General features: G+C 41.2%; 1 protein-coding gene across 1 annotated transcript; it reads right to left on the bottom strand.

The window, feature by feature from the left end:
* Nucleotides 1-222: 222 nt before the first annotated feature.
* Nucleotides 223-14,567, bottom strand: tradd (tnfrsf1a-associated via death domain). The gene is made up of 5 exons (XM_037696137.1): nucleotides 14,487-14,567; nucleotides 4,050-4,203; nucleotides 3,674-3,954; nucleotides 3,135-3,282; nucleotides 223-521 (listed from the first exon to the last, which is right to left on the bottom strand). Exons 2-5 carry the CDS (start codon nucleotides 4,198-4,200, stop codon nucleotides 223-225), a joined length of 879 nt encoding a protein of 292 aa, XP_037552065.1. The 5' UTR covers nucleotides 4,201-4,203; nucleotides 14,487-14,567.
* Nucleotides 14,568-14,807: the final 240 nt, after the last annotated feature.

Genomic DNA, 14,807 nt, shown 5'->3' with positions numbered 1-14,807 from the left:
CACACACACACACACACACACACACACACACACACACACACACACACGCACGCACGCACGCACACACACACGCACACGCACACACACACTTGGAAAAGATCTTAAACATGAGGACCACAGGTGTCAAACAGTCACACTGGATTTTAAGGCAGGCAGGACAACGTCCGCCCTCCTGGTGCTCAGAGGACCCGTCCTTTCAGTTTTCATGACTCGTACTCAGAGTTACTCTCGGGGCTGTATGTCCAGAATGTTCTCAGCCAGGCTGGTGAGTTTGCCGTCCTCCAGAGCTCTGACCAGTCGGCTGAGCCGGGCTGCCCTCCCCTCCGCCTGGATGAAGCGGCTCAGCAGCTGATAGGCTTGCTCGTACAGCCCTTCTCTCTCGTACTCGTAGGCCAGGTTGTCTATAGCCGGGCCCTTCAGAGCGCGGCAGCTCTTCCCCAGAGCCCTCCCTACGCGCTTCCACTGACGGCCCACGCCGTTAGAGAAGCTCTGAACATCCGCCGGTGTCAGCATCCGGTCCTCTGGTGCGGCAAACAGTGAAGCACAGAAAAAAGAAACAAACGATTTCAACTGCGGCGCAAATTAAAGCCTCAGAGTCCGTATATGAAGAAGAAACTATTCCTCAGATTTGGAGCAGCAACTGTAAATGTTTCGTCAAACTTCCTGGTGGTTCAGTCCCACTCATCATCATGTGTCTAACCTGCATTCAGCTCACCTGTCTCCACTCAGTAATCACCCCTCCCACTATATTTAGTCTGGTTCTATTAAAGTTAGGTCTGTCGCAATAAACAATGAATCAATTAATCGCATGATAAACGAAAATTATCAACCTAATTTTCATTTATCAGCTTTATCGTTTCATCGCGTCTCTCTCTTTCTACTACTAAGCTGAGAAGCTAAGCTACGAGCTAACATGACGACCTCAGGGAAAAAACCTCCGTCTTGTTGAAGCTCCAAAATTCACGGTTGAAACCGGTGCCTTCGTGTCAAAGTTTCTCTCTGAGAAAAGAAGCTGAGAACTTGTTTACTGATTTTTTTTATTAAAAGCTTTGTGTGACAAATGCTACGCTAAAGAGCTCAAACAACACCGAGCGGCCGCCATTTTGAGAACCAAAGAGAGACCGCCCATGTCACGTCAAGGGGCCTACTTCCCATTTTTCTTAACGAGACACGCTGCTCACTCCCTCACTATCCATCCTTCAGTTTACACAGTCTTATACTGTCATCCAGTGGTCGAAAAAAGGTACTACAGGCAAAACAAATTAGACGTTTCTTCTTAAATTTGACAATAATTACTAATTGTTGTCAACTCTCAAACAATATTATCATTTATCGCAATAATTTCTGAGACAATTAATCGCCCAGCAAAATTTGTTATCGTGACAGGTCTAATTAAAGTTCCTGTTTATTTTGCTCTTTGTTCGCTCCCTGAGTTTTATTTTTATTTCCAATATTCAGGTGCTCTCTCAGCTCCTCAGCCTTGGTGTCCACATTGCAGGTTTTCTTTACGCACTGCATCACAACGTTAAAGTGGTCTTCACCAACATAAAGTTTTCCTTTGGACTTTGGCTGCTTTGTCGCACATTTTCTGTGCAGTTGTAGCTGATTGGGAGAGCATTTTGTGTATGTAGTTAAAAGTTAAGAAAGCTGAAACAGCGGAGGACAAAAGAACGAGGTTTCAAACAATAAAACTGTGGTTTAATCTGCAGTCGTTTTGTTCCCAGTAATGCCTATTTCCAAAAGAGGGAGGAACATAGAGCGACCTATAAGAGTGGAGGAAGGAGTACGCAGGTCAACTACATTCTGTGTAGAAAAGGAACAAGAAACGTAGTCCCTCCAGCGTGTCCTGGGTCTTCCTCTGGACCTCCTCCCGGTGGGACGTGTCCGAAACACCTCGCCAGGGAGGCGTCCAGGAGGCATCGTAACCAGACGCCCGAGCCACCTCAACTGGCTCCTCTTGATGTGCAGAAGTAGCAGCTCTACTCTGAGTCCCTCCCGGATGATCAAGCTTCTCACCCTATCCCAGACACCCTGCGGAGAAAACTCATTTCGGCCGCCTGTATCCGTGTTCTCGTTCTTTCAACCCAAAGCTCGTGACCATAGATGAGGGTAGGAACGTAGATCGACCGGTAAATTGAGAGCTTCGCCTTTTGACTCAGCTCTCTCTTCACCACGACAGACCGGTACAGCGCCCGCTTCACTGCAGACGCTGCACCTATCCGCCTATCGATCTCACGCTCCATTTTTCCCTCATTCGTGAACAGGACCCCAAGATACTTGAACTCCTCCACTTGGGGCAGGACCTCCTCCCTGACATGGAGAGGGCACTCTACCCTTTTCAGGCTCAAGACCATGACCTCGGATTTGGAGGAACTGATCCTCATCCCGGCCGCGTCGCACTCTTCTGCAAACCGCTCCAGCGAAAGCTGCAGATCACGACCTGATGAAGCCAATAAGACCACATCATCTGCAAAAAACAGAGAAGCGATCCTAAGGCCACCAAAACAGATCCCCTCAACACCTCGGCTGCGCCTAGAAATTCTGTCCATAAAGGTTATGAACAGAATCGGTGACAAAGGGCAACCTTGGCAGAGTTCAATTCTCAGTGGGAACGTATATATATATATATATATACACATACAAATACTAAAATAAACTACTACTTGTACTACTAGTCCTACATTGCAGTTTTTCACTTATCACGGGTCTTCAGGGTACGGATATACCGCGATAAATGAGGAACTACTATAATCAGTTTCTTTAAAGAACGTATTGGAGAAAGCTGAAACAGCAGTGAATTCAACGCATCGGACATGATTTGAACCAAAAGACGAAGACGAAAACAGGAATGTGACAGCTTGTTGCATTTTAAAATGCTTTTCGAACGTCCACTCACAAACCTCACGTGGTGAGGCCTGTAACAAGTGTCCAGCAGCACCAGCATGAAGACCACTCAAACCAGAACCGTGCTGGGACTGAAATGATTTCCACCTAGTGGGTTACACGACCGACGTGCTTCAGTTCAGTTTTATTTACGGGGCACCACCTTCCAAACTCATTTGGAAGAAGTGATTTCTCTACCGATTACTAAACTCATTTCAGAGTGAAAAGTAAAAGTGGTTGTTTGGACTCACCAAACACTCGGTTCTGAAACTTGAAGCAGTTGCTGGGGAGTGGGGACTCTTCCTGTGGAGTGGTGGTGGTCTGAGGGGTAGGACCCAAGGCCTGACTCTGCAGCTGCTGCTCCAGATGATCGATCTCCTCATCGCGCAGGCGCTCCGGCTGACGCCAGACAAACAAGAAACAAAAGCCATTAAACGCACTTCAAGAGCTTTAATATCAAAAACATTCAACCACAGGAACGCAGTGATTCTCTCTGAACCGCATAAACAACATGATCTAATAAAATTTAAACTTATGTGGAGGTTTTCAGCAGGTCTGCCTCATTTTTTATAAACGAACACAACTGCATCAACATTTAATTGTAGCATGTGTTATAAAATATACATTTAGCTACAATAACCAGGTCGTTTGGTGCTGGCTGGCTGTGGTTTCCACTCGGGCTGTCTAAATAAATACATTAAATGTCCACTCGTTTATTAAGCCACAAGCAATGTGGAATATCTGACATCGTGGCGCTCCATTTCAAGTCCAACAGAGACGCTGAGTGTACCTGTGAAAGGTGGATGTGCTGCAGGCAGACTTGCAGGTCTTCCAGACACAGATCCAGGATTTGAGTGCCGGCCTTGAGCTGGGTTTCAACAGCGAACTCCTGAGGCAGAGCGAAAAGACGGCAGGCGTGCTGGCAAAGGGACTGACGCACCGCTCCAGAGCTGTAGCTCTCCAGGAAGTGCTGGCATGCTGCCACATCCACAAATTTAACCTCCACCCCCAGGAAGGGCTCAGCATCGTGGACCTTTAGGATCTCGCAGCCACCCAGACCTCCTGCAGAATCTGACAGTGAAGAGCTGATTAATTAATAAGGCATTGTGGAAGAGCGTGCCTCCATTAGGACACCTAGTTATGCCTGACGATCCAAATGTGTTCACCTATAAGAGTGAGCTTGAGGACTTTGAAAATGTTGAACTTTCCCTCTTGGTCTTTGTAGAGCGAGAGCATGTCCACGTCAGGAAAGAGCGACCTCAGAAACATGACGGCACATCCCGTCCACGGCTCCCCGTCCACAGTCTTGTCCGCCATCCTCTGAACACAGAAAATCAATCGTCAGCGTTACGATGCAGGAAGAAGGGAACTCCTCTCTTTGTTTCGAGGTTTAATTAAATTAATACATTTATTGTTGCAGAAAATGTTTTACTTTTGGACTTAACATTTATGCATTCAGATAAATTGTCCTTGGCTATGAACTCATCATATTATTTGAAATAACACTTAACTGAGTGCTATTTGTCAGCAACTTTATGTCTTCTCAGATTCAGTGATGACTTTTAATTATTGCTTTTGTCAAATGTATTTGATGGTTGAGAGGTCTTGGAAAAAAAAACCCCAATTTATTTCAAGAGGAGTTTGAAAAGTGCAAACTCCTTAAAGTTTACACTTCCAATGTTGTGCAAAATTTCAGTCTGCTGGTCAAAATAAACAACTGGTCCAATTTTTCCTCCATGTTCTTCAATTCAGTTCAGTTTATTTATATAGCACCAAGTCACAACAGAAGTCGTCTCGGGGCACTGAACAGAAACATTCACACATAAAAACAATAATTTAACATTATTTATCTGAGGAGCAGCTTTGAGTTTAACTCCATCACTGAACTCTCATCTTGAGCGAGCATGAAGGCGACAGTGGAGAGGAAAAACTCCCTCCTGAGGAAGAAACCTTTAGCAGAACCAGGCTCAGGACAAGCTCCATCTGCTTCTAACGGCTGGGTTTGGTAGGAACAGATACACAATGGCAGGGCAAGAATCACATGTTAAGATAGAAATAGTATCAAATAAACTACTCAATTTTAACAATTCATTTAAGGAAATGAGATCAATTTGTCTAGTAGTCTAAGCCTATAGCAGCATAACAAGCCAACCCTAACTATAGGATTTATCAAAAAGGAAAGTCTTAAACTGGACAATGTGTCAGCTTTACAGACAAAAACTGGACGTTGGTTCCACAAGAGAGGAGCCTGAGAACTGAAAGATCTTCCTCCCATTCTGCTTTTGGAAACTCTAGGAACCACAAGTAAACCTGCAGTCTAAAAGCAAAGTGCTCTGTTAGGAAAATATGGAACAATAAGATCTCTAATATAAGATGGAGCTAGGTTGTTGAGAGCTTTGTAGGTTAGAAGTAAGATTTTGAATTCAATTCTGGATTTGACAGGGAGCCAATGAAGAGAAGCTAAAACTGGAGAGATGTGATCTCTCCCAGTAACTCCAGTTAAAACTCTGGCAGCAGCATTTTGGATCAACTGAAGACGTTTTATAGAAGTATTTGGACGCCCAGATAAACAAACTAAATTCTTAAAATTAAATTCTTGTAAACAGTTTCAGAAGTTTGTCATGTTGATCAAAACAAAATCCATCCATCCATCCATCCATCCATCCATCCATCCATCCATCCTATATCATTTTCTGTGGTCGGGTGGTACAGACAAAAGGTTCAAGAAAGAAACCCAGACATCCCTCCACCCAGCAACATGATTCAGTTCCTGCTGGAAAGGGTACATAATCTCTCAAGTGAGTTCTGGGTCTGCCCCAGTCTCTTCCCTGTGGGACACGCCTGGAAAACCTCCAAAAAGAGGTGTTCAGAAAGCATCTTACTCAGATGCTCGAACCGCCTCCACCGAATCCTTTTGATGAGAAGGAGCAGTGAAAAAATAATAATAATAACTGAAATGGTAAAAAATAAAATCTGCAATTTGTAACATATTCTGAAACGGCACACATCAATGACCTTGCAGCTGAACAACATCTCAACCTCAAGCTGCGTTTCAGGATAATAAACCGGTTTCTTTCGCCTTCAGTCCAGCTGTTGCTCTCAGTGTAGTCACCTCTGTCCACCTTTTATTTTACCCTCCTTTATAAACCCTCATTACATAAAAACATGTTTAATCTCGTTCCTCCCCTCCCCCAGTGAGGCCCCTAACTCCTGAAGCTCGCTGCTTTTCTTTTCATGCATGCGCCCTGATGGGGGGGCGCTCCGTGTGGAGACGGCATCCTCTGAGCTGGATTATTATGCATATCCTCATATTTCACTAATCACAGCATGCTTGGCTACTAGGAATGCCTACAACTTAGCCAGTACGCAGTTTTATGTGATCCTATCTGCTGCTGCTGCTCTGGAAGTATGCTGTGAGATTAGTTTACCAGCTGTATGAGGATTACACGAACAGTAGGAGCTTAAAATTTATCACTGATCTTTTGCTGCCAAAAGGTTACCTCTAGTATTCCCTGGACAGCTCATGTGACATTCGAGCAACAAGACATTTAGTTATATAGTTATAAATTTTTGTCTTCGGTGGCACAGACGTTTTGGGGAACACCGACCCGGCTTTTTAATAAAAAGGACGACACAGTTGCTGTCAAATGTTTTAAACAACGTGGCAATCCCGTTTTCAAAAGGAACCTTACACCTTGATGAAGCTACACAGCAAAAAGGAAGTTGGCCTGTTGCTTATTTTTCCTAATCCACCTCACAAAAATTACATAAATATGGTGGCAGACATCTTGGATTTTGACATGACAACCCAGTTTTCCATAGGAACCTTTTTTACGGCTAAATGCAGCCACATACCAAAATGGAAGTTGGTCGCTCACTTATTTTTCAAGTTATCGCGCTCACAACATGGATTCCAGTTTCCGCTTTTGTTCCACGACAAGGGACAACTAAAAACAAATAAACTGATTAAAGCCAACATTTTAAAATGTTTGTATATGTGGACTGTTTATGATAAATAAAAAAAAACTCAGAAGCTCTGCCACACAACTTGTAATAAATGAGTGACATCAGCAGTGATTAGTTTGAGTGTTTTTGTTGCCAACAATTAGGAGTTGTCTGTTTACATTCAATCATTGACGGGTGCACTTTGACGCACAATGGATACCAAGTCAGTAAAATAATCTCAGGATGTAAACAGATTCAGAGAAATTAAATCAGACGCCAGGTGGAAAGTGAAAAGGTAAAGTTCTTCTTTCTTCTTCTGACAAGAAACGGCGACTAAAAGCCGTAGAGACGAGAATCGACAGAAGTGAAGTCATTTCCGGGGAGTAAATTTATCAGTGTGCTAAAATACAAACGAGCCGAGATAGTCTAAACATTAACGGGAACATTTCTGTAAGCGATCGCCAAATCAAGTCATAAAAAAAGATTATTTGCCGTTTGTAACACACCCTGATGCGTTTCAGTTGAATTAACCCACGATCATTTGCATACTTTGACAGCTAATTTGTCTTTAATCAAGTGAAAAGCACCAGAGACTGAAACAGCTAACATATTAAACTGTTCTTCGCGTGTTTGTTTTTGCAACAACGAACAGGTGTTGTTAACACCTTGCTGAATATGCTGGTGAAGGACACGGACATTTATACGTGTTTACAGGGTTTGTAAGAAGCGTGGGAACTTTTGGACGACGCAGCCTTTGTTTTCCCAACATGGACACGCAGGAAGCGTTCAGATGTTCTGCAGAAGCTGTTTCTCAGTAACCCTGAGCTTTATTTTACCTTCACAGGTCTGCAGACGAGAACTGATCCCAAACACAACGAGGAAGAGCTGAAGCTGCTACCTGCCGCATTTAGTGGGTGAGAGTGAACGAACACAGTTCTCCTGAGTGCTGGCGACACGACTCTAAACATTTTTCCACAAAGGCATCCCTCATGACAGCGAGGCATCGGAAATAAAGTCACGTGTGGAGCGACTGGTGCAGCTGCCAACACGAAAACTCAACTCGTCTAAGTCTGATTAAAAAAATAAAAGACATTGTTCCAAAACAGGATATATTCTTTTATTATCTAATACCATCTCAAGTTACGTTATCTACTTTAAATCAGAATAGAAGATCAAAAGACCAACCAAAAGGCACCGAATTCCACTTAGTGGTTTTATTTGTTTATTGAGGCGGGTTCAGACAGATCATTGTGTAGATGTTTTCTCACATTTAATGCAAAACAAATCTGCAATTTAGTCATTTCGTTAAACGCCAACAAGCACAAGTAAAACATAAAACAAGACACGGACTAGTCTAGAATTGAATGTCAACAACAAACTCAAAAATATTTGATTAAAAGTTAAATAAATCAAAAGTTTACTCAGAAAAACCAAATGAGCTTTCCTCTAAGAAGACAAACAGGAAGACGGTGGAAATGTGCTGTGTCCAGATGAGTCCATTTCTTAAAAAAAAAAAAAAAACCAGATACCAGTATGTCTGAGGCAAAGGCTGTTATCCGCTAACTGCAAAAACAAGCGCTGATGGTGATATGACATAAACATCAACTCAACTAAATAAACTAAACACGGATCAGTGCCAATGACACGCTGACCTATGAAAGGGGAGGTGCAGGAGGTCGGCTTTCTGAGGCAAATCTTTGAAAACAGCTAGACATGATTCAACAGAAAGGTAGAAAGTTTGGTCACAGAATGTGTGGTAAAAACTCAGCATGGGAAATCACACAACACCTAATCTGATGGACGACAAATGAAACCCTGGGTTCATGTTTACACCGAGATTCAATTCAGTTCAGTTTATTTATACAGCGCCAAGTCACAACAGAAGTCGTCTCAGGACACCGAACAGAAACATTCATATATAAAATAATAATTTAACATTATTTATCTGAGGAGCAGCTTTGAGTTTAACTCCATCACTGAACTCTCATCTTGAGCGAGCATGAAGGCGACAGTGGAAAGGAAAAACTCCCTCATGAGGAAGAAACCTTTAGCAGAACCAGGCTCAGGACAAGAGGACCATCTGCTTCGACCGGCTGGGTTTGGTAAGAACAGATACACAATGGCAGGTCAACTATTCAATTTTAACAATTCATTTAAGGAAATGAGATCAATTTGTCCTCTAGTAGTCCAAGTCTATAGCAGCATAACAAGCCAACCCTAACTATAGGATTTATCAAAAAGGAAAGTCTTAAAACTGGACAATGTGTCAGCCTCACAGACAGAAACAGGAAGTTGGTTCCACAAGAGAGGAGCCTGATAACTGGAAGATCTTCCTCCCATTCTGCTTTTGGAAACTCTAGGAACCACGAGTAAACCTGCAGTCTGAGAGCGAAGTTGTGAACAATAAGATATCTAATATAAGATGGAGTTGGGTTGTAAGTTATTTGACAGGGAGCCATTGGAGAGAAGCTAAAACTGGAGAGATATGATCTATTCAATTTCAATTCAGTTTATTTATGAAGCGCCAAATCACAACAAAGTTGTCCCAGGGCACTTTACAGGAACATTCACATAAAAGCCAATTAGTAAAGTTCTCTATCTAAGGAATCCAGCAGACCAGTTGAACCTTGATCTCTCCCACTAACTCCAGTTAAGACTCTGGCAGCAGCATTTTTGGATCAACTTGAGACTTTTTAAAGACGTATTTGGACGCCCAGATAACAAACCACTGCAATAGTCCAGTCTAGACGTGACAAATGCGTGAACCAGTTTCTCTGCATCATTCTTAGATAAGATCTATGAAGAAATGAGCGACCGCAGGAAGCTTGGATAATTAGTAAACAGAAACTTGGCGGGCACAGAGCGGAAAGCTAAACGACCTGTAAAAGAAAACAACTAAATCTAGCTCATAAACGTTTAAATGCAAAAATGTTAAAATGCCAACAAGATGCATAAATCTAAACAAAACTCATGACATTTGCTTAGATTTCCGTCTTGATGACATTTCAACAAATCTGTAAAACGATCCGTCTCCTATTGGAAATCTATACATCATTCAGAGGAGGAGAATCAGAACAACTATGGGCTGCTGAACTCTTGTCCTTTGCAGGAATGGACACATTTGTCTTGGAAAATGTTAGTATTCTTAGTTCCCACACATAAAACGTCTGGAATATATAAAAAATAAAGAAAATGTATATTAAAATTAGGATCATCAATTAGAATCATTAGTGTTGCACAGGAACGTGCAGTCGTGATAATATTGTTTAATATTAGATGGCGATGTCATGTGCAATAAACCTATCCCGTCTCTGAATAAAACGGTGGCTCAAGCAATCATTTGGGACAGTTATGTACATTTAACAATCATTTTTCAATATCTTGTGCAGGACTGCACAATATATCATAAATTTATCATCAGAGAGCACAATATCAATAACATAATGGCTGCCTAGACTGCGATAAATCATGTTTTTTCCCCTCGTGGACCAATATATTTCAAGTACAGTATTCTTGTTGTGCTTGTAAATGTTTTGGGTCAGTCCAGCAGACGCTCACTGGCCTTGATGCCGACACCTGCTGTAGATGATCGTGACGAGAGGAGGACGTGAGGAAAATGTAGGTTTACCACCATCTACATCATCATCTCAACATAAAATAATTAAAATTCAATATGATTTGTGCCCTGTGATGGACTGGAGACCTGTCCAGGTGTCCCCCACCTCTCACACAGTGGTGGCTGGACATGGGCACCAGTGACTCCCGCAACCCAAAAAGGAAAAAAGTGGGTCAAGATAATGGATTGATGGATGGAATATTAATATTTGTATCACCCCCAAAGGTATTTTTTTTTTCCAAGAAAGTTCCCTCTATGCAAAACTGTGTGAACTTGAAAAAAAAAGTTGTTTTCAATAGAACATGTACAAACCAACGCAGACATGTTCCTGTTTGTAGTATTTTACATCCAATGGAGCTGTTTTTGTTTAGTTTTTTAAATATTATCTTCCATTTATTATTTTTTTTTATTTATATGCTTTGTTTAAAACAGGTCTCTCTTGTAAAAGAGTCCTCGAGGCTCAATGAGACTAACCTGTAGAAATAAAGGTTGAATGAACATGTCGTGTGTACCTCTTAGAGAAATAAAGCTCTAGTTATTATCTAATAAATCTGCTTTAATCTACTTTTAGAGACCAACAAATATGAATTACATTGAACAATTATAATATAATACAAGGTATAGCATACTCAAAGTAAACAGATATTTATAACATAAAATACCAAATACGATACTAACAGTTTCATTAGCAGAACTTTAATGTCAACCTTCTTCCTAAGAGCTGTTGATTTTCACTGTGAGGATCCATCGTTGGCTCAAACCAAACACAGCGTTGTGGCAGTGAGGTGTGGTTTTTGCTCAGCTGCAGGGGAAGAAGTGAAGCAGATTGGCTCAGGGAATAGAGCCAGGTGAGGTTAATTAGTGCATCAGCAGGGCATTGTTTAATCAAGCTCTCTTGTCTTTATATGCAGAAGTGAACCGAGCCCCCGGAGACCGTTTGGACGGCTGCCCGTGTGCTCTTCGTCATCGTGGTTGTTGTATTTGTTTCGGGGAAGAGTTTGGACGTGCGCTTCTACCAGACAGGTGCTGCAGAGGGTGCACTAACTAAGTTTCCTCAGGCAGTACCTGCTCCGTAGGGAACGCAGGGTGGCAACGACTGCTCCACACACACACACACACACCAGTCCTTTAAGGTAAATCACAGCAGACTGTCATGAAACAGCAGAAAAATACAGGCGTTATAATTGTCCCTGCTCCTAAATAGAACAGAACCTTGATTAGATCGTTACTGACACCTGTGTATTCCTATAGTTTCATGTCAGTACTGCTACTTTAAGAGGTTAATGATTATGCAATGAACAGTTTTATGTATGTGCAACCCGAAAATAAAGACATAATCAAACTTTATGTACTGCTATATAGGCCTGTCACAAAAACAAATTTTGCTGGGCGATTAATTGTCTCAGAAATTATTGCGATAAACGATAATATTGTTTGAAATTTGACAATAATTAGTCATTATTGTCAAATTTAAGAAGAAATGCTTATTTGTTTTGCGTGTAGTACCTTTTTCGACCACCGGATGGCAGTATAAGACCGTTTGAACCGAAGGATGGATAGTGAGGGAGCCAGCAGCGTGTTGCTTTAAGAAAAATGGGAGGGAGGCCCCTTGACGTGACGTGAGCTGTCCCTCTTCAGTTCTCAAAATGGCAGACGCTCGGTGTCGTTTGAGCTCTTTAGCATAGCATTTTTCACACAGAGCGTTTAATAAAAAATAAAAAAAAACAGTAAACAAGTTCTCGGCTTCTTTTTGCAGAGAAAAACTTTTTTTACACAAAGGCACGGGTTTTAACCGTGAATTCTGGAGCTTCAACAAGACGGAGGTTTTTTTCCGAGGTTGGCCTGTTAGCTTAGCTTGTAGCTTAATAGTAGAGAGAGAAAGACATGATGAAACGATAAAACCTATCAATTAAAATGAGGTCGATAATTTTCATTTATCATGCGATTAATTGGTTTATTGTTTATCATGACAAGCCTACTTCTATATAATAAAAAATTTTCTTGTTTATAGTAGTAATGTTGTAAAGTACAGTGATGCACCTGTTTCCCTGAGGTTTGTAATAATAGATTAAAAATTGTAAGCTTTTTTTACAACAAAGTTATAGTTTATATTAAGATTTATGGGTAAAAAAGGCCTCAAGGACTTTTTCCTGAAGAAGGAAATTTACAGCTGGTGTAAACAAAGAGAACAATTACAGTAAAAAGGAACAGGAAAAAAAAATTGCATGTACAAATGTCAGATTTCTTAAAGCTTTTTTAAAAAATACTTCACAACCAGGAGTTGATTTCTAATGTTCTGCCCTGCAAATCATATTAAAATTTGTACAAGTGGTTAATTACTGATTAAACCAATGTGAGGATGAAACAGTTACAGCATCTGCCCTGTTTCATATCAAGTCTAGCATACCTGAAAATAAATATATCTTAATTTCAGACATGAACACACAAATCTGTAATCTGAAGTGTTTCCAGTTGAGATCTGGAGAGCGGCATGGCTGTAGATTCACTGGATTTCTAAACTCGAATCAATACGTCTCGTGTTTCTCACAGCAGAAATGTCGAGACTCCAAACCAAGAAAATGCGTTTCATATTGGGATAAAACGTCACTGGAATACCACTGTGTTGATTACCAATGTCTTTCATGCTTTGAGGTTGTTTTTACCTAATTTGTTGTTTGCGATAAGGCGCTGACGATTGGTTTATCAAGTGTAAATACCTCATTAATTTAAATTAAAATGTACAAAAACTTAATTTTGATTTTAGTAACACCATTTTAAAAAAGGTTGCCTGGATTACCAGATAATTGGAAATTCTTGTTCAGTTCTTGTATTCCTCAAAGGGCTGCCGGGCATCTGGATGAAAATCTATTTCTGCACTGGTCTGAGGATTTCCAACGGCATGCTGATTAAAGTTTATGTTTGTAATATACGTTTCAAAAACATAGCAATAATAAGGAAATACGTACTCCGTTGTTACAGATTAACCAACTGATTAGCACATACAAATTATTTGGTAAATGTAAACGATGAGTCTTAAAACACAGGAGAAATTGTATTTTGCTAAGAAAATCTAAAGCTCTTAATTTACTGGAACTTGTTAGTGCCGACCTGTTGCCAGTTCAACACCTGCAAGTGGTTCAAAATTACAGCATCCGTCACAACCGTACGCTGGCTTCCCATCCGTTTCACTCAGAGTCCAGTTTGAAAGTTCACCGCTGTGTTTTTTAAGAGTCCTGTTGTGTTGTGGCACCACTTGCATGTCTGAAATTTTAAATGCTCATTCTCCAGTTGGAGGTTTGACTGAAAATCAATATAATTTTGTTTGTCCCCAGAACCAGACTCAAAAACAAGAAAGTCACAGTGGTGGTCCCTAATCTGTGGAGCTGCTGACTCTGAAGAAATTGCATTAGTTTTCATCACTGCACAAAACCAGTTTTCTCAATGGCCTAGTTAATCAGGATTATTGTCTTTTTATAATGTGCAAGCTAAAGGTTATTTAATTTTTTTGTTGCTGTAATTAAGAACATGGCTCCACTAAGGTGATTTATAAAAGTGCTACATCTTGACTCTTGTTGTAATGCCTCAGGAAAATAGGGACAGTGCGCGTAAAGTCAAGATGTTGAACTTCTGAGCCGGTAAATTTACGATGTGTGAATTTATGCCGTAAAGTCACGGTTGCTACGCAACCCACACGTAAAGCTACAGGTGACTTGGGTTACAGCACAGGTTATGTCATAACCTGCCGCTAGGGGTAACGTTTTAACCAATAATTAAATATAGTTCCGTGTATTGGTCGGAATCAAGAAAGAAGCCGCGTACTTGACATTTTTGTGAACTTCGTTTTAACGTCGTCAGGGGGAGAGTTGCACGGCTCGTGCTCGGAAACGTCACGTACGGTCGTTGCAACTGCCGCAAAACTTCGCTCGCCGTCAAAAAGTTTTACAGCACAGCTCAAAAACGGAAAAGCAGACGGACGTGGCTATTAAAGAACCGCTCTTCTGGTTCACTGTCAGGCAGAACTTTACAGTTGAAAGAAACTTACCTTAAAAACTTTCTTTAAAATTTGTTCGGTGAGGCTTCCGCCTGACAAATCACACCCACTGACATAGAAATGCCTTCCTGGGCTCCCATTGGCTGAGCAAAAAATCAAACCCGGCTCTGATTGGTGGAAACCGACGTGAGGGGTTTGGGGGAAATGACGAACAGGAAGTACATTTTTGTTTTTTGAAATTTCCCCTTTTTGATGTGGGTTCCAACTATAGTCGATTCCTTTAAATTATATTTGACAAGTAACTCCTTTATTAATAATTAAAAGGCTCTATGTATTTAGGTTAAGACGATACTTCAGAGAGGAAGTGTAAAC

This window comes from Nematolebias whitei, chromosome 2 (genome assembly GCF_014905685.2).
Source record: "Nematolebias whitei isolate Nwh7 chromosome 2, NemWhi1, whole genome shotgun sequence".
In the NCBI taxonomy this organism is placed as follows: domain Eukaryota; kingdom Metazoa; phylum Chordata; class Actinopteri; order Cyprinodontiformes; family Rivulidae; genus Nematolebias; species Nematolebias whitei.
Note: the sequence above shows the minus strand (reverse complement) of the source record. Positions and strands in the feature narration are given on the sequence as shown.

What these genes read in the sequence shown, in the direction of transcription:
- tradd (XM_037696137.1), bottom strand. Translation starts at nt 4,200, where the DNA reads ATGGCGGACAAGACTGTGGACGGGGAGCCGTGGACGGGATGTGCCGTC. An exon ending in CCTCAAGCTCACTCTTATAG is followed by an intron (nt 3,955 to 4,049) that starts GTGAACACATTT and finishes CTTCACTGTCAG; the next exon opens with ATTCTGCAGGAGGTCTGGGT. An exon ending in GTTTCAGAACCGAGTGTTTG is followed by an intron (nt 522 to 3,134) that starts GTGAGTCCAAAC and finishes TTGCCGCACCAG; the next exon opens with AGGACCGGATGCTGACACCG.